The sequence below is a fragment of the Ictalurus furcatus genome, chromosome 6 (assembly GCF_023375685.1).
Source record: "Ictalurus furcatus strain D&B chromosome 6, Billie_1.0, whole genome shotgun sequence".
In the NCBI taxonomy this organism is placed as follows: domain Eukaryota; kingdom Metazoa; phylum Chordata; class Actinopteri; order Siluriformes; family Ictaluridae; genus Ictalurus; species Ictalurus furcatus.
In genome coordinates, this window is record NC_071260.1 from 22168500 (window position 1) to 22195304 (window position 26805).

Here is a 26805-nt window from a genome sequence, read left to right on the forward strand (position 1 = left end):
TTTTTTTTTTTTTTTATCATCTGGCAGTTTACCGCTTACCTTTGTACCATTCCAGGCTATTCACTGAACTTGAACTGCTTAAATTTCAATAAAAACTGGAAAAATGGGGGTGTTCTAAAACTTTTTAACATTTTGTCCACTGGGAGAAGCTGTAGTCACATTCCAGGAAAACTCACACCAGGAATGGTCAGGTCATGACTTACTGACTAACATCACAGCATCACAGGCCCAATGAATGCTGTGCATCATGTTTAAAACCACAGCGGATGGTTACTGAGCATAATTTAGCATCAGGGAGCACTTCAGTGTGTAGTGGGGGTCTGATTGGTTGGCTGCAGGGCTGACGGGCTTTGATTTTGGAGCTTTGACGTCTGCTCCAGAGAAGAGTGTAGTCAGAGAGACGACTGATCACAGGGGAAAATGGGTCCAGTCTGAGCTGAATCTGAGTGGAGTAAAGGAAACAATTTATATAGAATGTGCAGAAATCATACAATAGTGTCATGTCATTCATTTTAAAATTTAGTAATGATTAAGCACTTAGTACTGAATATAATCTGCATTATTTTGATTTCTTCCACAATCCTATCCCAGTACTTCAATTTTACTGTGCATGTTCTGAGGTGAAATTGTGCAATCATGCAAAATAAATATTTAAAAAACAATCACACTGATTAATACAGATTAATGCTTGTTTCGTATGTGTTTCACAGGTGGAGGTTCACCTTTTACCTGTACATATTTACCTATGGGGTGCGGTATCTTAAAAAGGTAAGTGAGCTAGTAATATAAGAAAGAAAAGAATGACAAGGTAGACATTTCTGCTTCTCATGTGTACTGTCGTGAATCTAAAGGACATGTCTGTTAAGCATGCTGTAAGTCAGTGTGTATGGTGTGGTTGGGGATTCTCTACATGTCTCTGCTTCCTGGGAATTTTCCTAGAACGGTTAACGTTGGGAGTTTAAACGCATTGACCTGAAATTCCTTCATTTTTAGTTCAGTGTTTTGTGGGACAGTGACAAAAATAATGGGCAGCAAAAACAAAAGTTGTGCTAGCATTTTTAGTTAAGATGTGAGCAATACAACACAACAGAAAAAATCCAACAGCTTATATTAAGCATTTATATATTAGGCATTGCTGTTTTACTTAAAGGTTAAATAAGTATAGTTCACTTGAATTGTGAGCAGATGTGCTGTGTCTCCTTTGCTCTCTTTCATTATTTGTCTCTTCTGACAACAAGGCAGGTGCTATTCGGATTTCGATTTTGTGCATGTGAGCGTATGTGAATACATATATTCAAACAAATAAATATGTAAGGACTTAAACTAAAATAATCAGTAAAGTGGGAGTGTAATGCAAAGCCAAGTTGCACCTATCACAGCATGTACTTCAGAATTTTATTCCTTTTATACCACAACAATTTTCCAAGGCTAAGAATTTTTATTTAATAAAGACTGACACTTCTTACTTTTGATACCATTATGCTTGTATTTAATGTTGTAGGACATCTGTGAAAGTTATTTGCTGTTATCACTTCTGTTATAACAGCTATAAACAGTCAGTAATTCACCAGGCTTTCTTTTTATAGCATGTCATGTTCTCACAAAACACAAATCCTGAAGACATTCATGTGGTGGAAAAATGTAAAAGAAAAGCTTTAACTATATTACAAAGTACTGGAACTGGAGAGTCTTTCAATAAATGTTATATAAATATCTCCAAGCTTCACCATATCAATTTGTGAAATAACAACATGTTACATGAGCACCCTCCCTACATGTTCCTGTGAATTAGTTTACTGTAGAAACAATAACATATTAGAAGGATTTGTATAAACTTATCATTTGCATTACAGCCTGCATTATTGTCAGAGCTGCTGTTACAGAAAATTACCACCTTCTGACTAATCAGATTGGAGATTTCAGCAGTGCTGTGGTATGAATAATGTTAAAACAGGGAAGAATGAATCTGAATGTTGTTTGTATCATATATAAAAATAACAGGAAGATTATAAGTCTTTCCTATCTATGTTTTTCACTTGGATACCTCTACACTCAACACATATTGATTATGTTTGGACCGTCATACACGATATGGCCAAACGTTTGTGGACACCTGGCAATCACACCCATGCATGAATCTTCCCCAAACTTCTGCCACAAAGTTGGAAGCACACAACTGTCTCGAATGTCTTTGTATGCTGTAGCATTAAGATTTCCCTTCACTGGAACTAAGTGCAAAAATGTATATATGTGTAAATAAGGCATTGACTACGTTTACATGCACATCATATTCCGTTTAAGGTCTGTAATCGGGTTGCAGCCATATTCCGAATACAGTGTCTATATGTGTACAGGCATCGGAATATTCCTGTATACGTGGTTGTTGTAAGTATGCCGTAAATTGCCATTCCTAAATACCCAGCCTACAACTAAGCATCTGTGAGCACCCACAATTCCTTCTGGACTGAGCGTGCACATATATCTCCTTTCAGTGGATTTTCTACATAAGGTGTTTACATGCAATAAATTTCCAATTAATACAGGCATACTCTAGGGCTGGGAATCAGAATTTGGGGAATCAGAATATTGTCTTAATCTGAATCGGGCGATCGGACTGTGGCGTTTACATGACTCGATACTAATTAGAATATTGCCAAATTTGGATTAATATCGGAATATTGATGTGCATGTAAACATAGTCATTGTTGACCAAGGCTGATGTGGAAGAAAATGAGTGGCCTGCGCAGATCCCTGGCCTCAACCCCATTGAACATCTTTGTGATGAACTGGAACACTGACTGTGTTCCTGGCCTGACTAACACTGTTGTGACTGAATGAGCACAAATCCCAGCAGCCATGTTCCAAAATATAGTGGAAAGCCTTCCCAGAAGAGTGGAGGTTATTAAAGGAACATTGAGGAGGCCAAGTCTATATTAATGGCCATGGTTTTGGAATGGGATGTTCATCTTGGGGAGTTTTTCCTCGCCACCGGCTTGCTCATTAGGGATAAATTCACACACTTAAAATCTGTATCCTGTGTTTATATGCTTCTGTAAAGCTCCTTTGAGACAATGTCCATTGTTAAAAGTGCTATACAAATAAAATTGAATTGAATTGAATTGAAAAAAGCACATATGTGATGTGATGATCAGGTGTCCACATACTTTTGGCCATATAGTGGAGTTTATAAACAGGGAGGTGAACCTAATCAAAGTCTGCTCAGTTTATTATTTAGATTAAATGTTCTATAAATATAGGAATGTATTTAAAATATGTGAAAAACTTCTGTCTTGGTCATTAAAGGGACTGACAGGTCAGTTGACTTCTGAGTAAAGAGTGCTGTGAAATGAGTGCTTTTGGTACGCAGAAATAAAAGCTATAGCCTTTTAACTTCAAATGTCCATTAAGTCTATATAAGGTATAAGTAAAAGTGGTGGTGAGTTTCAGTGAAATGCATTTAATATAGGTAATGTTTTTTTTTTGTCTTACTGAAATTATTAGGCTTGACTAACATGTGACTAAAGGCTGTGACTTGTTTAAAAGCTATGAACCTCATGCAGAAGGAAATTTACAAACATAAGAAGTGACGAGAAAGCAGTTGGAGGATTTTATTCGACTTTGGATCGAGCTGTGAAACAGCTGTCATAAACTCTCTCCAACATGACTTGCTCTCTATAAGCTACTATGTATTATTCAACACTGTATCCATAATGCAGGGATTTTTCTCTGTAAGCAAATACTTTAGCACAGCTGCTCAGTGTCATTGTTTAGCTAGAACTGACTTTTACGCATAATGACTTGAAGAGGAATTTATAATGCTAGAATCATGCCTGTTAATTACGTGATGAATGTTGACGGATGTGCTAAAAACTAAGCAGGAAATGGGAACAGTGTTTTGCGTTATTGGATATACTGACAGTGACTGGATGGTCTCTTTTCCTCTTAGTTCTCTGACTGATAAGTGCTTGTAATCTTTCTTTTTTTTTTTTATTATGAATAACTGGGTGGAATGAGGTTGTTCACATTGGCTGGCCACCAGCTCTCCCATTGGAGTTATTAATAGTAGCATGAGGTGAAATAGAACAGACATGCACTCAATAGCACGCCTGGGAGTGTGTGTAACTCGGCAGTCAGCAGCCAGCCCATAGTGCTTCATCACAGCGGGAAGTGCGGGCCACAAGATGCTTCTGGAAGGCACCAGGCTGCAAAATATTGACCGAATTAGCATATTGCTTATCACATTAGGATTGTGAGTTGCATTACAGTCTCTTAAAACCAATTGGCAAAGCTATTTTTGTCATCGACTGCATATTATTTCTCTTTTTTTTTTCATCATATTAATGTTGCAACCTATAAGAAAAGAACAGAGGAATCACAAAAACATTCTGGAAGCTCTATGATTAGTCATGACACTCACACAACGTTACAAAAAATGTGCTTTGTTAGAGGCATATTTGCCTATTCCAGGCTTCTGTGCTCTCACTATTGCAAAGTCTAATATTGGAACAAAGATTAATAGGTGATGTGTGCAGCCCTGTAGGACAGTGGAGAAAATGGTTAGTGAGGAGCAGGTTACAGTTATTTAGTGTCAAAAACCTACACAATTATCCAGTAAACATTCTTCACACAAGTGTTCATGGGATTTGTTCTACTCGTGTCATTTCATTAGGTTATGCATCATTAAAGATCTGTGTCGAGTATACATTACTAATACTCGTGCTCAATTATGTTGCAAAGTCACTAGCAGTATTTCTTCTTGAGAGTCTGGTTATTTATATTTTGATTATATACAGTCATATTTGAAAAGATATCCATAGACCTACAAAAGGTATGCTTTGTTTCCGAATCATCATATTGTTAACACACTTTCTGTGCATTTGTTTTTAGACTTCCTGGCTGTGGAACACTAGAGAATGCTGGTACAACTACCCATATCAGGTACTCTGTTTTCATGACTGGATTTTCACAGGACTTGTACTGTTTTACATGTATTTGCCTTTTGCCTTTGCAATTCAGCGTGGTTTTACGTTAATAGATTTTGTGGTATGTATGCCACAGTGTGGAAACTTTGGAAAAGTGTCGTTTTGAATAAACACGGTATGTTTTATTCGGGTTGCTTTACATAAGTAATAAAACATGTCAAGATGTGTTGTTATAGGAAAATTATTAATGATCGGGTGGTGTGATGGTGTTGTCATGCCGAAGTTATTTGGTTTCCAACAACACCACGTTCCAAATGGTTTTATTCCTTTTATAACACTACAATTTGCCAACGTTAGAGATTTCTTATTGATTAAAGAACGATGTTGTACTTTTTATCCATTTATAGTTGCGTTTAATGTGGTGGAGCCACAGATAAACACATTCCTGTTATCTCTTACGTTATAATAGCTGTAACAGTCGTTCCCTCACCAGGCATTATATTTTTCTCTGTATTAAACTTAATACAATACAGATACACTTAACCCTCTTACCCCGTATGGCCGAAAAACCAGCTTGCCCGTCTTTGATCTATTCCCGTAAGGACGATATACCGGCTTGGTCGTCTATGCCAAATCCCCGTAAGGCCGATATAGAGGATTTACAGTGTAAACGTTATCCCCGTAAGGCCGGTGTACCGGCATTACTCTGCTATGATTCCTTACTTATTTAATTATTATTTTTTGACCCGGAAGGTTGATGACATCATGACGTCACGACGTGATTATGTTATTACGCCGGCATTACGATGAAGCTGATCCAAGCGTGAATATTGGTGTAATAGTAGAAGTGAACTAAAAATGCCAAAGCGAAAAGCTAATCGTATTCCAGCTAAAGTTACACCTACAGTGAACACAGGTACATCTAAAACAGTGAAAAAAAAAAGAAAACATACACAGTTACACAGGCGAGAGCGAGGATTCTAGATAGTGACAGCAGTGAAAGTTCAGGCGATGTTGAAACCGAAACCGAAACTGATAGAGGCGCAAACTCTCCTGATTCAGACCCTGATCCGTCTTCATCTTCAGCATCAACCAGTGCGACTGACACTGCAGGGGTCTGGAGTCATAACGGGACCATTTCTGTGCATTCGTGAAAACACTACCTGCTGGTCTGATTATCACCAGAAACTTGACTTTTGGCGCTAAAATGCATTTATTTATTTATTATTTACTTGAATTTATTCAAAGGCATTGACCACGCTGATGCTCGTATGGTACTTCTAAATGAGTAGAAGGATTTTAGCGAGCATTTTTTCGTAATTTCTCTAGTTAAGAATTGTGCTCTAAGTTTAGTAAAAACACTGAACTGCTTCAGTTTCAAAGTAATATTACACAAATACGTTATTATAAGTTGTTTCAAGGCCTAAAAATGTTCAAATTAAAATGTTGATCTTGGCCCAAGAACTCAGGGTTGGCGTGCTGTTTTTCTGGGGAATATAGGGTTATGGCACATAATACTGTGGGAACTTAGGGGTAAGAGGGTTAAGATTAGAGATCGACCGATAATCAGTTTTACAGATATTTTTCCATAATCGGTTATCGGTTTTGTAATATCTGATCCACCGCTAAATGGCGTCATCTTGTGGGCGTTTTGAGAATTGCATGTGGGACGAATGATGGGAGACGAGTCAACAATGGTGTACACAGGTAAACTATACTTGCTTTGCTTTAATGAATAAACTTTATTTAACATAACAGCCATTAATGTACAAATTAGATGTGTTACATAAAAGCTTGATATGTTGTTTAAGCAGCTTGGTGCTGAGAAATGGAGACAAACTCCGTCACGTAATCTGTTAACATTCATTTACATTTATTCATTTAGCAGATGCTTTTATCCAAAGCGACTTACAAATAAGGAAATACAAGCAAAGTGATATATCAAGTGGAGAACAATACAAGTAGTGCTACCATGCAAGATTTATAATTGAGTTCTAGAGAAGCAAAGTGTGCAGAGTAGAGGTGTAAGAGCCAGAGTATTATTATAATCTTTTTTTTTTTTTTTTAATAATGTAGGGTTGGCATTTTTAGGGGTTAATCTGTTTACCTCATCGAAGCTTTATTTTTAAAAAAAAAAAAAAAAAAAAAGCCACTTTAGTAACAGTGTACTTTATTTTTTTTGTTTTTATTAATTTTTTGTTATTATTGGGGGTTTTTTGCACTCTTTCAGACCCCTCTATTTATTGGTGTATAAATAAGAGTTTTGTTTTGTTTTGTATGCAAGGAGGACGTGAACTTGACAAAATTGTTATAAATAAAATGGTTTGTTCAGTTCAGTGGTGTTGTTATCATTGTGTCAAAAACAGAAGTAAAACAAAAAATAAACATCAGTTCTGCATATCGGGCACTTAAGCATGCAAATAATCGGTATCAATTATAAAAAAATTCAATATCGGTCGATCTCTACTTAAGATACACAGAAAGCTGACGCTAGAGACTCCTTCCAAAAATTTTTATCATCAACAGTTGCACACATTTTTAATCTGTGTATGTATAGCATCTGCTTTACAAATCCCTGTGTAAGTTGTTGCTATAGAAACCATAATCTATTAGAAGGCACACATTAATATAAACCTTGCAGCCTGAAATAGTTTCCAGGCTGCTGTTAAAGAAAATTATTCAGTCTAGAATTCAGTGGTATAAACAGTAGTATCAGCTTATCGTTTGAGGTTGGTGTCTCTTGTTGCTGGAGTAATTTCAGAGACAGTGGTAGTTCAATGGTTAATTAACCAGATGGTGATGATTTTAACCCTAAGGACTGTTGGCTTCTTAACCCACAAATGCTCTTATTGCTCATATTCTTCTCACTTGTTTGTCATGATAGATGAATAAAAATGTTTACTTTATTTCCACAGGCTCTAACAGTGGACCTGCACTATTACTACATTTTGGAGTTGTCGTTCTACCTATCTCTACTCTTCTCCCAGTTCACAGACATCAGGAGGAAGGTATGAAGCTGTATCTTCCCCTCTTAAATCTTCTGACTTACATTCCCCAGTGTCACAACTAAATACCGCTTCTAGCTTCACTGTAGTTATGGAATAATTCATAGTAGTTACTAAATAATATGACTTATTGGTTTAAAAAGGCTAAGGTGAAATATAAGCAAAAGTATCAGTGTATAAGCTAGCAGCTGTCTCGTTTGGACTAGCCATGAGGATTTATGTGATTGTACTTTTTTTGTTTGGAAGTATCTGATATGACAGGTCAGTGTCTCATTATTACTTCTTCTCTAATTTTGAATGACTGACTGGTCACTGGTTCAGTTCCTCTCCACCACTGACTCATGCTGTCATGTTAAAGCCATCAGAACAAAAGCGTTATTAATGAGCATATAACTCTGTTCTCTTTTAAGCACTTCTGTAATAAATGAGTGCTATATTTTCTCTTGGGTTGATCAAAATGACTACAGTGGTGTTTGAAAGTTTGTGAACCCTGTAGAATTTTATATATATCGCCATAAATATTACCTAAAACATCATCAAATGTTCACACAAGTCTTAAAAGTAGATAAAGAGAACCCAATTAAACAAATGAGATACAATATTATACTTGGTCATTGATTTATTGAGGAAAATGATCCAAATTACATATCTGTGAGTGGCAAAAGTCTGTGAACCTTTGCTTTCAGTATCTGGTGTGACCCTCTTGTGTAGCAATAACTGCAACTGGTCATTTCCGGTAACTGTTGATCAGTCCTGTACATCGGCTTGGAGGAATTTTAGCCCATTCCTCAGTACAGTACAGCTTCAACTCTGGGATGTTTGTGGGTTTCCTCACATGAACTGCTTGCTTCAGGTCTTTCCACAACATTTCTTTTGGATTAAGGTCAGGACTTTGACTTGGCCATTCCAAAACATTAACTTTATTCTTCTTTAACCATTCTTTGGTGGAACGACTTGTGTGTTTAGGGTCATTGTCTTGCTGCATGACGCACTTTCTCTTGTGATTCAGATTATGGACAGATGTCCTGACATTTTCCTTTAGAAATCGCTGATATAATTCAGAATTCATTGTTCAATGATGGCAAGTCATCCTGGACCAGATGCAGCAAAACAGGCCCAAACCATGATACTACCACCATCATATTTCACAGATGGGATAAGGTTGTTATACTCTACTGCAGTGTTTTCTTTTCTCCAAATATATCCCTTCTCATTTAAACCAAAAATTTTATTTTTGTTTCATCAATCCACAAAATATTGTTCCAGTAGCCTTCTGGCTTGTCCACATGATCTTTAGCAAACTGCAGAGAGGCAGCAATGTTATTTTTGGAGAGCAGTGGCTTTCTCCTTGCAACCCTGCCATGCACACCATTGTTGTTCAGTGTTCTCCTGATGGTGGACTCATGAAAATTAACATTTGCCAATGTGAGAGAGGCCTTTAGTTGTTTAGAAGTTACCCTGGCTCCTTTGTGACCTTGCAGACTATTACACGTCTTGCTCTTGGAGTGATCTTTGTTGGTCAGCCACTCCTGGGGAGGGTAACAATGGTTTGAAATTTCCTCCATTTGTACACAATCTGTCTGACTGTGGATTGGTGGACTCCAAACTCTTTAGAGATGGTTTTGTAACTTTTTCTAGCCTGATGAGCATCATAAACTCTTTTTCTGAGGTCCTTGACATGATACACTTCCACAAACATGTTGTGAAGATTAGACGACTTCTTTAAATAAAACAGGGCACTCACTCACACCTGATCATCATCCCATTGATCGAAATCACCTGACTCTAATTTCACCTTCAAATTAAACTGCTAATCCTAGAGGTTCACATACTTTTGCCACTCACAGATATGTAATATTGGATCATCTTCCTCAATAAATAAATGACCATCTCATTTGTTTCATTGGGTTCTCTTTGTCTGCTTTTAGGATTTGTGTGAAAATGTTATGATGTTTGAGGCAATATTTATGCAGATATATAGAAAATTCTAAAGGGTTCACAAACTTTCAAGCGCCCCTGTATACCTGTAGGTATGAAATATTATTACTTTATGGCTTTAAATCATGCCGAGTGCTTAGGGAGACAGATAAGAAATTGCATGTGTGGGGGGAGGAAAGAGATCATCTTAGATCCCTGTGGTGATATTACTAGTATGCTGAAATCCGGTGTAACCTGCCATGTCTCCATAAATGGGCTATCAGGGCTAACCTCCCTGTTATAATTAAAGCTAAAAGACATTAATATACGGTTTATTAATATACAGATTGTTTTTGATTTTTTGTGGAACATCTTATGGTGAATTATGTTGGACTTTTTCCAAAGAAGGGAAATCTTAAATCTATAGCACACAAAGACATTCTAGACAATTGTATGTTTCCAACTTTGTATATTAGCCTTCCACAAAATGTTAGCAACAGTCATGTGAAAAAATAAGTACACCCCATGGAAATTGGATTTTTTTTTTTTTTTAAACATATTTGGACAAGCAAACAATTGATCCTCTTTGAAACATTGCCCTATTACTAAAGTTGATACACTCTAGCAAATGACACAAAATTTACATTTTGTAGTAATTTTAACAATTTAAATTAGATCAGTCACATGGGAAAAAGTAAGTACACTCCTACATTTATCACACCTTCAAATCCATAAAATTAGAATCAGGTGTTGAAGATTGGGTGTTAGTGATTAGAACCTGCTTATGGAGTGCAGGTGGAACCCATCTTATTTAAACCTCTCACATATTTAGTGTCTGGTGTTCCCTTTGCTATTGAGGTGTGTGGTGTCATCATGCCAAGATCTAAGAGTTCTATAAGGCCTACAGAAAAAAGGTTGTGGATGTCTATGAGTCTGGCAAGAAATTTAAAAAGATCTCCAAATTATTTGAAATACATCACTCCACTGTTAGGAAAATCATCTTCAAATGGTGCAGAATTCAGACGACTGTCAATTTATCCAGGACTGGCCATCACAGCAAATTCAGCCCAAGAGCAGACCATCTGATGCAAAAAGAAGACTCCACAAAACCCAAAATTTCACCACAGGATCTGCTAGTAAGTCTTGCAACTGTTGGTGTCAAAGCACATGCTTCTACAATCAGAAAGAGATTGCACAAATTTGACACGCATGGGAGGCATGCCAAGAAAAGGCCTTTGCTGTCTAAAAAGAACATTAGAGTAAGACTACAGTTTGCCACTGAGCATATAGGCAAAGACCAGGTCTTTTGGAATAATGTTCTTTGGACAGACGAATCAAAGATAGAGTTGTTTGGCCACAGTAACATGTTTGGCGCAGAGCAAAGACAGCTTTTCAGGAGAAGAAACTCATGCCAACTGTGAAGCACGGTGGAGGAAATGTTATGGTTTGGGGTTGCTTCGCTACCTCAGGGACTGGACAGCTTGCATTCATTGATTCAAATATGAATTCTGCATCATATCAAAGAGAGCTTGAAGATAATGTGAGGCCATCTGTCCGAAAGTTGAAGTTGAACAGATATGGGATCTTTCAACAGGATAATGATCCTAAGTACACTAGCAAATCCACCAAGGAATGGCTCAAAAAGAAGAAATGGAGTGTTATGGAATGGCCTAGTCATAGCCCGGATTTGAAAATGGGATAATCAACACTGTCCAGAAGGCCCCGTACAATTGCGCAGCTGAAAAATGCATAATGGGTGAATGGGGGAAATTCCATTTGCTAAACTTAACCAACAGGTGTCTTCAGCACCCAAATGCTTAATAAGTATTATTAAAAGAAAAGGTGATGTTGCACAATGGAAAAGAGTCGACTGTACCAACTATTTTGGAGTGCGTTGCAGTCATCAGATTTAAAATGAGTGTATATTTTCAAAAATAAATTAAATTCACAAAGTAAAACATCAAATAATGTGTTGATAATGTGTCTTCAATATAGTACAGGGCAAATAGAATTTTCAAATGACCCTTTTTGTTTTTTTGCATTTTCCATACTATCCCAACTTTTTCAGAATTTGGGTTGTAGGTTAAAAATCACTTTTTCACGAGACCTGGCCAAGAGAGCAGCATACAAAGTGTCAATACATAAACAGACAAAGCAGTGATGCAATACAGTTAGCATAACATCGTAAAAATAGTGGAGAAAAGCAGTTATATACAGCAGCATTTACCAATGGAGCCAACTACCATTGATTTAAAACTGATTTTAAATTCTCCCAGTGAAACCAATTTAGCTAGATTAAGGTCCTTTTGTACACATAGCAGAGGAGCTTATACAGCTGTGCCAAGTTTTTATTATGCATTACAGGTGCCCAAAGGCTATATTTATACAAAACATGTATATTTCTGAAAGTAATTAAATATTGATATAAACACACTTTGGCAGTGTAAGGCTGAACAGTGATTTCAGCATTAAACACTACTGTAGTAAGAAACCATTTTGAGTGTTATTTAGCTGAAAGCTGTCCTTTACATTACATTACAAATCTAGTTATTAACTTTAGGGCTGCACAGTCTACATGCTCCAGTCGGATATTTGCATTTTCTTATTTGCATCATGCTTTTATCCAAAGCATCTTACAACTGAGACAGGATACAACTGAGCACACAGGTACCTGCAATTATCATTCCCATTTTTTTTCTATTAATACAAGCTCAAATACACTTGCTTCAAATGGCATTGTTAAGCTAGATAATTGCTTCTTCTTTTTTTTTTTTAATATACAATTTCTAATGCAAATCATGCAGACTTTGAGACACATGACCTATGGGTAGTAAAGATCTCAAACTGTGCTAAGGAAAAAAAAGTGATTCACAGTGTAACTGAACAATGTACAACCGCAAAGTTGTTCGTTTTTATAGCTTGCAGTAACTCATACACATCAGAAAACCTGTGTGACAAGACTTGATGTAGTTTGAGGGCCTATATTTTCTGGGAGGAAAAATCCGAGTTAAACTATTGTGGTAAATCTAATGAAGTAAATGACACACAACGAATTTAAAATTCCTTATGTGCTCAGCTACGTTTGGAGTAAAAGAAACAAGGTGTATACAAGGTTTTTTTTGTTTGTTTTTTAAATCGAAAACTCCAATTAAATGTAAAGCTTTCACTGAACGATGCATGCTGCTGAATCACTAAGATCGCTAATTACTTATTATATAATTCTTGGCCCGCATGCTGGTCTCACGCAGTCTGTTAAGTAATTGAACAATAACAGTTTGTGTTGCTTTTTTTCTGTATTCTTGGACATTGGATTTCAAAATGAGACAACGTCTGTAAAGTGACCAGGAAACTACATCGCAGCCAACAGTGGGATGTAAAAACCCACAAATTAAACTGTCATTCAAAATTTAATCTCATTGTTTCATTTCAAATCCAATCTGCTGGAATAATGCGACATAATTTGTAACACTACATAGTAATTGCTTATAGACTGCACTGTATTTAACCCCCTCAATCTATTTATCCCTTTCTTTGCCTTGGTTTCTGCTCTACAGTGCCATCCTGTTACTCACCCTTTCATATCTCAAATCTCTTTGTTGATTGTTGGCATGTTGTCTTTTTTTTCTTTTCTTTCTTTCTTCTTTCAGTATTTTTCTTGCACAAACACCAACGTGTGCTGAAGAGCTGCTGTGCCCCCCTGCCCGCTCCAGAATGTTTCCTCCTGTCTGTATGCCATGCTTCCATTCTGTTTCACACCACTGCTCTTCTTCATCACGTTCATCTTCATCTGACTCCTATTCAGCTGGCTGCTGTCCTGCTGAGCCACTGCAGTTCTATGAGTCACCAGGAGAGCATGCAGTACTTCACCTCTGAGAAGCTTTCAGGAATAGGATTGCTGTTCTGAATTTAGCCAAAGCACTGACCCAGTGTCATGAAGTCGTTGGTAGTTTCTTAGCAGTTTCTTAGCAAAAACAAATGTGTTGGTGGACAACTCGTGTAGATTATGATTAAACATTATTACTCTCATAAGTAAAAACTCACAGTGGGGTAAGTTATAAGTAACAGCCAGAGGAGTATGTAACTTCTTTTGTATTTTTTTTTTTTTTAAATCTACTAGTTATTGACTTTTTGGCTGCAAAACCGAATAAGTTTTCCAATTATTCCATTAATAACCACATAAATGTCTATATTGGGACATTAGTATGCTTTTAGAACTATTATTATTTTTTTTCATTTAATGAATAATATTCAGGGGGTACAGGGGTTTCCTCCGGGTACTCCAGTTTCCTCCCCCAGTCCAAAGAGATGAGAGATTGGCATCTCTAAATTGTCCGTAGTATGTCAAAGTGTGTGTGATTGTGCCTTGCGATGGGTTGGCACCCCGTCCAGGGTGTCCCCCGCCCCAAGTCACTTGGGAGAGGCTCCAGGCTCCCTGTGACCCTGTGTAGGATAAGCGGTACAGAAAATGGATGGATGGATGGATGGATGGATGGAGTAATATTCAGTTTGATTTTTAGTGACCCCAAAACAAAGCTGAAGATATTTAGAGAGGAAAGAGACAGTGCTGTCTACAGTGCCTGTAATGAGCATCTCTGGCTAGAATTAAATAAAATGTTTTGACAAAGGGAAGTGTCCAACCAGCTGCAAGAACTTTTTTGAAATCTTGCATGAATCATTGCTGAGCAGCTCTGAGGAATTACTGGAAAAACGTACTGTTTATTTGAAGAAAATTTGGGCAGCAAATACTGTCCAGTCACTCAGGGAGCCGTACCTGGTTAGTCATTAATATCTTGGTTATAACAAAACAACCTTGAAAATCTCGGTGTCTCAACATTATTTATAGGCAGTTTGTTATATTAGATCTGTGTTTAAAAACATCTTCTGTATGATCTAGGTATCTGTTGATTTAATGATATAATTGTGAGTTTTGCAGCTTGACGGAGTTTATTTTTGCAGGACTGTCTGCTCATGTTCATGCACCATGTTGCCACCGTCTCTCTGATCATGTTATCTTACGTGAATAACATGGCTCGAGTGGGCACACTGGTCCTGTGCCTCCACGATGCTTCAGATGTGCTGTTGGAGGTAAGAATGAGTAATATTTACCAATGCTATCCTGACGTCAGTTTCAGGGTTTTGTAATGCTGTGATACGCACAGATAACGGTGTCCTTCTTAAAGGCAGGTCCAGGACCTATTTCAGGTAATTATAATAAAATGTATACACGTGAAAGTTTATTCGATGCATGCATTTTGTACGTACTACCATTTGCCATTTTATTTGTAGTTATACAGTTACTGACTGTAGCCCATCTGTTGCTATTCCATATTTATCATTGGAAACTGACCACCACAGGAACACCTCTGACTAGGTATTATTTGTCTCAGCCCAGCAGTGACACTGACATGGTAATGCCATTGTGGTTTGTTTGGTGTTGATACAAGTGAATCAGATGCAGCGGTGTTGCTGTGGATTTTTAGACCTCTCTTGGTTGTGCTTTGTGTATAGTTGTACAGTTTGAGACTACAGTTACTATTTCTATATCTGTGAAAATGAACTTATAGTACTTTACCAATGTTCAGCTTCTGAACTCCAACGCGATTACCTATATATTTTTGGTTGGTGAACTGCTCTCAAAACAGACAAATTGTGCATAGCAACAGATGGTCAATATTCCAGTATCCAAAGTGCATCTACATGGCAGCTGAGCTTGAGAAAAGTTGGTGTACTGAATAATTCACCCCAGTTCAACTCTCTCTCTCTCTCTCTCATATATATATATATATATATATATATTATAATATGTGTGTGTATGTATATATGTATTGTAAAATTTACTGAGAAAGAGGATGTTATGAATGACATCTAGTCATTAACACCTATATCAAAATCCCCAGTGTTACCACCTGGAGTGTTGGATTAAGTCTTTCAGTGTTCATTTGTGTCCAGTTGGATATGAATAAACACTGTAGGTGTTAATTCAACACTGTATTTTACTGTGCAGAACCATAAAGTGCTTCAGACACTTTAGGATATATGAACCGTTTACACAATGTAATAAATTGTGCATAAATATCATCCACATATTTTGTTTGTTTGTTTTCAGGCTGCCAAAATGGCTAACTATGCCAAATATCAGAGGCTTTGCAATGTCCTGTTCATCATGTTTGCACTGGTGTTCATCAGCTCTAGACTGGGCTTATATCCTGTCTGGTAAGAAATTTTGCTCTATCCATCACTCTCTCACCCACCACTATGTTAGCTTTTATTTAAAATAAAAAGAAAAAAACTAAAAGAGCTAAAAGTTTTCCTTTGGCTTATCACGGTTAGGGTTAGGTTTAGGTGTAGGCATAGCACTAATTAACTGCATTAATAATTATGTCAGTACAGGATCCAGGGGCAGATTTAGTGATTTGGGGGTCCTAGGCAAAATATAGAATGGGGTCCAATTCAACTGCACACATTTACCTCAATTATTCTTGAGCCTTGTTTCTCTGTTGTGTATTTCTGTGTGCGACGGCATGCGACCCATTTGCAGCTCACGTGCAGAGTGAAAATGAGTACAGCGGAAGGAGTACGTGAAGCTGAGGAGGAATTTATCACTAAATGTTGAGCTACCTCTACAATCTGGAACTGGTTTGGTTACAGAAAATCAGTTTTACTTTTAGATCAATGTTTGTGTTTCAGAGGCTCTCAAGATCACAGCTGTCACTTGTAGGCGAAAACAGTGGTGCATGGTACTATATTTATATCGTCACTGATATTGTTATCGCAATAAATACCAGAAAATATTGTGATATAGTTTTAAATCCATATCGCCCATCCCTAGCCCAAGGTGGTTGCCAACCTTTGCCTAGTGCTAAGTCAGCCCCTGGGAGGATCCTCACAAGGATAGTAAAACAAATGTGTTGTGCGTGTGTTTATTAAGAGGACTACTGAATGACAGCATATTGTCTGACAGCAGATGATGTGTTTTGACAGTAGAGTAGTTGATAATCCACATGGTAATGTCTTCACACTTCTCCATTCAAATAAAAGATTCAACAACAACAGAGCAACAGATGTGTAAGTTACAGGCGACTTGTTGAATACAGGTTTCTACACACCGTTTATCGACACTTTCTTTATCAGCTGTGCGGTTTTCCAGCAATATATTCATTACATTTAGATATTAAACATACACTAGAAGCTGTGTGAGGTGGTCTCTTGTCACATGTGCACCTCTTGACCCTGTTTGTAACATTAACTATGTACGTTTATAGAACCTTAGTGATAGCCATGATGATGAACTTTAGAAGCAGTTTTAGTATTGCGCTTGTGTTAACCTGCATACCTGGAAACCCAAATCTTAGAACTACTACTATTATTTCAAACCCAGAGTTAGATCTCTTGTATAATTAATCTTCCCTCCTGTAATGTGTCCTGCTTGTTGTCATGTGGCGTCACTTCCTGTTCTCCCTGGTCTGATTACAGATTGGTCAGATAGCTGAGTGTTGCACATGATCTCTAGCCTCATCGTGCCAGATTACCTATTACATTTCTTACTGGCTGCTGCTCATAGCCACTTACATTAGTTGATTTATTAATTTTTTAGAAACGTTCAGTCACTCTTGGCTGCCTTCAAGGAGACATTTTTGGGGTCTGTGAACGCCATCTACTGGGGTTATGTCTCTGACCAAGACGTCTGAATGATACGTTACTTTCTACTTTTTCCATTAGGACTTAGGCACATCTGAATCGTTGCCAAGTGACAGTAACTATGGCTACAGCATAGATCCTTATCAAAGGAACATGTAAGACAGTGAGGTTATTGGGAGCATTGCTCATGTGGTTTTCTTTGTAGTAGCTGCAATGTACCACTGTTCTTGCATGCTTAAATTGTTTAAAAGCAACACTGAAGGACCTTGACTACATTGACTTAAACATGTGTATGTGACTGGAATGCATATGTAGAACAGTCAGCCTTTATTTTCTGTGTATATCACATGCTCATGCAAAATGTGACATTTTATCATCCAGGGTGATAAAATGTCATGACACTGATTCATATTGTAATACTTTGCTTTAATTGAAGCCAATATTTTGATTCCTCTTGCAGATGGCAAATATTTGGATCTACATTGATCCACTTTATCTCTTGATAATGATCAGAAATCACTAGGGTTTTAAGTGGACTAGGAAAATCAAGCCTTGAATAAGTATTTTACATCTCAGTACAACAGTGTTCGGTTGGCCAATTTCTGAGAAATCAGAAAATATTCCCTTGTGTTCCGTTGTCATGGCTTTTCTTTCTGTACGCCTCTTTTACTGTGCTGTGCTTTACTTTACTGTCTCAGATCTGTCACGAATGCAGCCGACTCATTCAGACATTAAACACAGTAATTTTGGGTGCTGTTACTTCAGACCTATTGACACTGAAAGCTTCTCCAGCTCCAGGAATGGCACTTTTTAATGAGTCCACTCTCAGTGATCAGATTTACCGTAGAGTAACCTCTCATTTCTCAAGGATTGTGTTAGAGAAGGATGGCGCACTGGAATGAGTGCAAGTGTAGTCTAGGCAAGCTCCTTATCCCAGTTATGCCAGCTCTTTCGAATACTTGGCAAATGTTCAGTACTATACTGCATACAGATCTATTATTTATTAATATTTCTTCACTCTACTTCACTCAGCACTACTCAGGATTGTGTAGTGATTCATTAAAGATGAAACAAAAGTGCAATCCCATTCTATTCTAGCCCATCCCACTACTTCTTACATCTTAAGACGGGTGTAGATTTTGTATGGGTATGCTAGACCATGTTTCTGTATGTATTATTTAGCGTTATACCACGGCTCTTTTGAATGGAGGGCTGTTCCTTGAAGTTTTCTGAAATAGGAAATGCTTCAGGTCAGAGGGCTTTGAAGTTTCTCTAACATGACAAGCTGCATTTTTTGTCTTATTAAGTTCGAGAGAAAAAACAGCAGGTGCTGAGGGAATGATTGCTTATAGTAGCTACTAGGACTTTTATGGACGTTCCATAACAATGCATGTAAAACGGATAAGAAGTATGGTGTGTTGTACCTCAATGAATTAAAAAATGGTAGTGTTGGCAAATTGCTGTGGTATAAGGTGAATAAAATTCAATTCAATTTTATTTGTATAGCACTTTTAACAGTGGACTTTGTCTCAAAGCAGCTTTACAGAAACATATAAACACAGGATACAGATTTTAAGTGTGTGAATTTATCCCTATTGAGCAAGCCGGTGGTGACAGTGGCAAGGAAAAACTCCCTAAGATGATCCATCCATCCATCCATCCATCTTCAACCGCTTACTCCTTTTCAGCCTATCCCAGGAAGCATCGGGCACAAGGCGGGGTACACCCTGGACAGGGTGCCAGTCCATCGTAGGGCACAATCACAATTGATTTTAATTTCATACACTACGGACACTTTAGACACGCCAATCAGCCTACCATGCATGTCTTTGGACTCGGGGAGGAAATCGGAGGAGACCCCCGCAGCACGGGGAGAACATGCAAACTCCGCACACACGGCCCCGGTGGGGCTCGAACCCTGGAGGCGTGAGGCGAACGTGCTAACCACTAAGCCACCGTGCGCCCCCCTAAGATGATATGAGGAAGAAAGGGAACCCATCCTCATCTGGGTAACAACGGATAGTGTGATAGTAAAAGAAAGTTCATTATGGTTTTTACATGAAGTCTTTGTTGAGCTAGTCCACTGTTAACCAAAGGAGACCTGAGTGCAAAACTATATGTGGTAATTGCAGTCCCAAGGCCATAGCGGCAACCATAGTCCCAGCAACCACAGCGAGATTGTCCATGTGGAATTGAGGTCCAAAACTATTTCATGGTACTTCACGTGGTACCATTCTAATCAATCTCCAGGCTGTAGCCTCCAGTTGATGAGAGCCCCTTCCAGAGGTAGAGCATCCGAACGGATCAGGCAGGTCCGGAGTGCAGAAAGGGTCATAAACACTTCAGGACTTGCTGTTACTGCTGCCAATCAACTTATTGGACTGTATATCACGACTCTTGTCATTGATTATTAATTTTTATAATGGCAGACACCATTGTGGTGGTTGTTGTTGTTTTTTACTTGTATGACAGCATTTTAGGTAGGTTAGATGAGCTGCTAAAATCAGGAAATTAAAATGTTATGGAAATGATACAATTGATTATCTTAAATCGACTGAGTGGCAAAGTTGCTATCCTCAGGATACTGTACTCTTCACGTTAATGCATCCTTATTAACTATATACAGATCTACATGGTGGTTACACAAGAATATTTAGATTGTTTTAGTAATATTTTGTTCAGATATCTGGTATATTGACAGTGTTGCCTTTAGTTTGGACGTCAGTGTATCATGTCTGCATTATTTAGGTGAGTTCAGGTTCCCAAATGCAGCAGCATGTAAAAGATCATCTTCGTATCAGAGATGGTTTAATGAGATATTCAAATTACCATCCGACTTTCTGTTTGTGTATTAAAGATTTAGTGAGTTCACCTTCTCTGAAAGCCAAAAAGAACATCTCAAGCATCAGTGTTTCAATGCACGTGTGAAAATTGAGTTATGAAACCGTGATTATGTAAGCAAGAGGTGCAGCAGTGTTGGTGCCTCACTGCTTCAGGGTCCGTTGTTCGATCCTGAGCTTGTTTACTGTGTGTGAAGTTTCTCATGTTCTCTCCTGCATTTCCTCCCATCTGCCAGAAATATGTTGGTAGGTGCACTGACTGCTCTATGTGTAAATGAGTGTGTGTCAGTGGACTGATGTCCCATCCAAGGTGTATCCATGCCATGCACCCAGTGTTTCTGGGATAGTCTCCTGATCCACTGTGACCATGAGCACAATAAAGTGGTTACTGAATATGGATAGACGAATAAATTAACGAATGAAACCTTCATGATGTGAATGTTATTCAGTGGTTTTGCTATTTTTGTGTTTGACCTGAACACAGGATTTTGAACACCACACTGTTCGAGAGCTGGGATATCGTGGGGCCATACCCATCTTGGTGGGTGTTTAATGGGCTGCTGGTGCTGCTGCAGGGTTTACACATTTTCTGGTCCTATCTCATAGTGAAAATAGCATGCAAAGCCATCTCCAAAGGCAAGGTAAGAAAAGTCAGGCTACACACATTAACATCACTCATGGTTTGCTCTGCATGTTCAAACAATACCTGCTCTCATTATATTTAATATCTAATTTCTTGCTGGTTGTCACATTTATGCTTTATTGATTTATTTACTGGGAAAAACTGGTTAATCAGAATCAATTAAAAATAAAACATGGCTTATATGATAATGAAATCTTCTACACATGCATGTTTAACCTCTGCTAAGTTCATCTGCTCTTGCTTTTCACGGCTTCTCTTAAGTGTCATGTCTCTGTTCTCTTTGCTAATCCTGCATTGCCTCAGGTGGGAAAGTGGAATCCTTTACATGTAAGTATGTGCAGAAATGGTCCAGTGTATTGCTATGATATAATAAACAGTTATCATAATTTAATTCGTCCAAAGTGTGTATCAATGTATCCATTTTATTTACTAGTTCATTTATATTTGATATTTGCATCACATGACTTGGTGTTTATCAGCACCTTTTTTTGATATCATGTCAATCAAGTAACTTGTAATCATGGAAATTTTATTCATAGAAGCCCCAACAGTTAATATGAAACATGGTTGTATACTAAGGCCAGGCTTGTTCACACAAAGATCTACAGGATTTAAGTTCTTGGGAGATACATTATATGTCCAAACTGTCCAGACACTACTTCTAATTAGTGAATTTGATCATTTAAGTCACCTTAAACAACTGGTGACTTAGGTGTTAAATTGCTGGCTAAATCAACAAAAAAAAAATCATCATTGTAAACTCACTGGCCCCTTTATTAGAAACACCTGTAAACGTGCTTATTCATGCATTGCACAGCAGTCTCACACAGAATGGTGCAAAAACAACAACAACAACAAAAAACATTCAGGGAGTGGTGGCTCTGTGGATGGAAACATCTTGTTGATGAGAGAGGTCAGAGGAGAATGGCCAGACTTGTTTGGATTGACAGGAAGGCTACGGGAACTCAAATAAGCACTCTTAACCATGGTGAGCAGGACAGAATCTCAGAACACAGAACGCACCGACCCTTGAGGCAGATGGACGTCAACAACAGAAGACCACATCGGGTTCCGCTCCAGTCAGCCAAAAACAGGAATCTGAGGCTGTTCATCAAAACTGGACAGTTGAAATTGAAGACTTCTCCAACTCCAGGTGATGGGTCACTAGATGTTTGTTTTTTGCACCATTCCATGCAAACTCCAGTGACTGTTGTGTGTGAAAATCTCAGGAGATCTGTTGTTTATGAAATACTCAAACCAGCCCATCTGGCACCAACAATCACGCCATGGTTAAAGTCACTGAAATCTTATTTATCCCCTTTCTGCTGTTCGATGTGAATATTAACTGAAGCTCTTGACCTGTATCTGCATGATTTTATGCATTGTGATGCTGCCACTTGATTGGCTGAATGGATAATTACATACATGTGCAGATGTACAGATGTCCCTAATAAAGTGGTTGGTGAGTGTATGATCACAACACATTTACAACATGTAACGTATCTCTCTAGAATGTTTCTAACGGCCTAACCGTTTTAGATAGGATAGCAAATAGGATTTTTCTTTTTCCCCTCACTAGACTCTAGCTGAAATCAGTGTGCTTTATGCCACGTCTCTTTCCCAGGTGTCAAAGGATGACCGCAGTGACATCGAGTCAAGTTCTGACGAAGAGGAAGTGGCGCCATCTGCTCACAAACACCACACTAACGGGACCAATGGGTCTCATGGCACTAATGGTTTCCTGTCATCTGCGTGTCATGATGAACACTAAGCATTGAGCGTCGTTTCTGCCCACTGCAGCCTGCTCGTTAGTCTGTACAGTACTCATGTGTGTCAAAACAACAACGTCACCCATCTGGTACTGGAAGATCCTATTGCAGAATAATGTGAATGCAGTTGCATTTCAATATGTTTCAGTACAATGATTTTCGTTCCTGTTCCTTGTACCTGTTTTACTTTTCTTATCTCAAACCATTTATAGGCACTTGGTTGAATATCAGATCACTGCTCCTTCCTCTATCTATCGCTCATTCTTATTTTGAATGAATGAAGGCATCACTCGTCTCATGCTAGCATGCTGCTGTCGTCATGTATTTTGGTGTCAGTGGGAGCGGCTGTTTTCTCGAGGTAACATCTATGTATTTATTTATTTTTTATATCTATATATAGATTGCAAAATTGTGGTTGAGATTTTATTTTCTATTTCTTATAGTAATTTACTGTCAGTGTTTTTGAGATGGCACACTATTTAAAGTTCAGTCACCGTTTCAGGATTCAGCAAGGCAACAGCTTTTACATACAAGGTGTTTCGCTTTAAATCATTTATCGCAGTTTCAGATGAGGTAACTGCTGTCTGATATGCTCACCTATAAAATGGATGACCTGCATTATACAAATGAGCAACACCACTTGCTATATTTGCACTAGTGAACTGTAAAATGGGAATTCTCTACTGTATTATGTGTTCATGTGTTTTGTTAGAAATTCTGCCATATTGTCCTTCACTTTAAATTAAGTATGGACCTGTACTTTAAAACAGTGGACATCTTATAATGGGTTTTCTTTGTGTGTGTGTGTGTGTGTGTGTTTGTGTGTGTGTGTGAGATTCTTACATTGTGTTAAATAATTGTAAAACAACTTTGAATGCATTATTTAATTGACTTTTAAGGAACTGAATTATATTGCCCTTTGTCCTTGATTATAATGTGATTCCCCATCTGGGTTTACATGAACCATGTGATGTTATACTGTAGGTAGTAGCCACAATTGCATGACAGTTTCCAAAGTATTAATATCAAATTCTATGAATCAGAATATATTTATCAATAGGTGAATTATAAAAATGTCCCATTTCAATACCCTATTTTAACACACACAAAACAACGATCCATTACAATTGCATTGTGTAAGTAAATCAAGTTAAGACACTGGTACACCATCACACACCTTACGCACGTCGCCAAAAGCCTGAACTCCATACAGTGATATTATGTTTCTGCTTCTTCAGCTTTGAATGATATCTTCTCATTGTCCTGTTCTTGGTATAATGTAACATTTATTCTTTACTGAGCTAAGTGGATGACTCATTAAAATGCCTTTGAAATCAGGGTAAAACTCTTGCTTTTCTTCTGTGAGCAAGCTGTGGAGAAGAGAGGAAGCTAATTATCTCTTGCTAAGCTAGTTGTGTGTATGTTGATGCTCAAGTCTGTATTTTAAACTAAATGTCAGGGGTTAAAATAAATTGTTTTTAAGAGCTTCTGCTCTCTGTCTTTGCAACAGAGCTAATGAGTCATGTTGCCAGGCATTTAGAATAAACACAGAAGACAAAATTATTATGTTGGCTTGAGAAGGCCAATATTCTGTTTTGCTTTATAAGTGTATTACTATTCTTCTGAGACCCAAAATTTTCAATTGCTACTCCTCTCAGAGCTTTTACATGCACGAAACTCGGCACAGACCTTCAGCCTGTTCTGACTCGAGTTGCTATATCTTTTCTAAGTGATTGGGATTCTGGAATTCCCGGTACGGAAGCTCAAATGGCCAAAATTCCCATTGACTTGCATTACACTGTTGACTGTTATAACTCCTTGAACTTTCAAGCTGCTTCCACCAAACTCCAAACGGTCCTTCAGACTTATCAGGCTCTATTATTGTAAATTGACCTGACTCCCGGTATTCTCATTGCAGACGATGAAAATTTCCAAAAACTTACATTGACGGAATGTTCAGAGACTGGCCCCAACTCGCACACACCTGAGTGCACACAGCCTGAAGCCCCTAGGCAACAGCCTAGCAACCACCCATAACACCCTAGCAACCACTCAGAACACCCTAGCAACCGCCTAGCAACCACCCATAACACCCTAGCAACCTCCTAGCAACCTCCTAACAACCACCCAAAGTACCCTACCAACCGCCTAGCAACCATCCAGAACACCCTAGCAGCCACCTAGCAACCACCCAGAACACCCTAGCAACCACCCAGAACACCCTAGCAATGGCCTAGCAACACCCTAGCAACCATTCATAACAACCTAGCAACCACCCAGAAGACCCTCGCACCCACCCATAACACCTTAGCAACCACCCATAACACCCTAACAACCGTCTAGCAACCAACCAGAATACCCCAGCAGTCACCCAGAACACCCTACCAACCACCCAGAACATCTGAGCAACTGCCTAGTAACCACCCATAACACCCTACCAACCTCCTAGCAACCATCCAGAATACCCCAGCAGCCACCCAGAACACCCTAGCAACCGCTTAGCAACACCCTAGCAGCTGCTTAGCAACACCCTAGCAACTGCCCATAATGTCCTAACAACCGCCTAGCAACCACCCAGAACACCCTAACAACCACCCAGAACATCTGAGCAACACCATAGCAACCACCCATTACACCCTACCAACTGCCTAGCAACCATCTATAACACTCTAGCAACCTCCCAACAACCACCCAAAGTACCCTACCAACCACCAACCACCCAGAACACCCTAGCAGCCACTTAGCACCTGCCCAGAACAGCCTAGCAACCGCCTAGCAACCACCCAGAATACCGTAGCAACCGGCAATAATACCCTAGCAACAGTCTAGCAACTGCCCATAACAGCCTAGCAACCACCTAGCAACTGCCCAGAACACCATAGCAACCGCCTAGCAAACACCCAGAGCACCCTAGCAACCACCCAGACCACCCTAGCAACCACATAATAACCACTTAGCAACCACCCAGAACACCCTAGCAACCACATAACAACCACTTAGAACACCCTAGCAACCCCCATAACACCCCTGCAAATGCCTTGCAAAGCCCCTGCAGCCACACATAATGCCCCAGCACCACATAGCAATCTATCTGTCAACTTTATAACGATTGGTACTCTATCTATCTTTGAGACTTTCTTTTTCAAGCCAACATCAAAGTTTGTTGTGATGAACTTTACCTATCTTTTCGATATTGTATACAGTGTAGAGATTTTGTTCCTATTTCAAGTTGCACATTTTGTTCTCTCATCTTTTGTTATTACATATGTTTGTCTCCTTTGCTTATGTACATATGTGATTGTTTACAGTTGTAAACATCTTTGGTTGACTGAATACATGTTATGAAAAAAAAAAAATATTATTATTATTTGTACACTATATGGCCTAAAATTTGTGGACACCTGAACACTATATGTGTTATGTATATACTATATGTGTGTGTGTATGTATATATATATATATATATATATATATATATATATATATATATATATATATATATATATATATATATATATACACACACACACACACACACCTATATGTGATTTTGAACATCCCATTTCAGATTTATTCCCCCTTACAATATTTTGCTTGTATTTTCTCATTTGTAAGTCGCTTTGGGTAAAAGCGTCTGCTAAATGAATAAATGTACAATAACCTCCATTCTTCATGGGAAGGCTTTCCACTAGATTCTGGAATGTGGCTATAGGGGATTTGTGATCATTCAACCCCAAAACCATTAGTGAAATTGGGCATTGGTGTCAGGTGAGGAAGCCTGGGGCACAGTGGGTTCAGTGGGGTTGAGGCCAGGGTTCTGTGCAGGCTACTTGAGTTGTCCCACTTCAATGACAGTCTATGTCTTTATGGCACCCAGTTTGTGCACAGGGGCATTGCAATGCTGGAAGACGTTTGGGCCTCTTAGTTCCAGTGAAGGGAAATTTTAATGCTACAGCATACAGACACATCCTATACAATTGTGTGCTTCCAAATTTGTACCAACAGTTTGGAGAAGAACCACATATGGGTATGATGGTAAGGCCATAAAGTGTATGTATTGGAAAGGTTAAT

General features: G+C 38.5%; 1 protein-coding gene across 3 annotated transcripts in view; it reads left to right on the top strand.

The window, feature by feature from the left end:
* The window catches only part of cers6 (ceramide synthase 6), a 42153-nt gene extending 18083 nt beyond the window's left edge, over nt 1-24070 (top strand). The window contains exons 4-11 of one of the 3 annotated variants that reach the window (XM_053627138.1): nt 711-768; nt 4888-4938; nt 7838-7930; nt 14801-14929; nt 15951-16057; nt 20807-20963; nt 21269-21292; nt 22590-24070. In XM_053627138.1, coding sequence (XP_053483113.1) covers nt 711-768; nt 4888-4938; nt 7838-7930; nt 14801-14929; nt 15951-16057; nt 20807-20963; nt 21269-21292; nt 22590-22736 — 766 coding nt within the window. In that variant the 3' untranslated portion in view covers nt 22737-24070. Of the gene's footprint in view, nt 1-710; nt 769-4887; nt 4939-7837; nt 7931-14800; nt 14930-15950; nt 16058-20806; nt 20964-21268; nt 22018-22589 lie in introns of those variants that run through there. The other 2 variants (XM_053627137.1, XM_053627139.1) reach the window with 2 other exon arrangements.
* The last annotated feature ends 2735 nt before the right edge of the window (nt 24071-26805 follow it).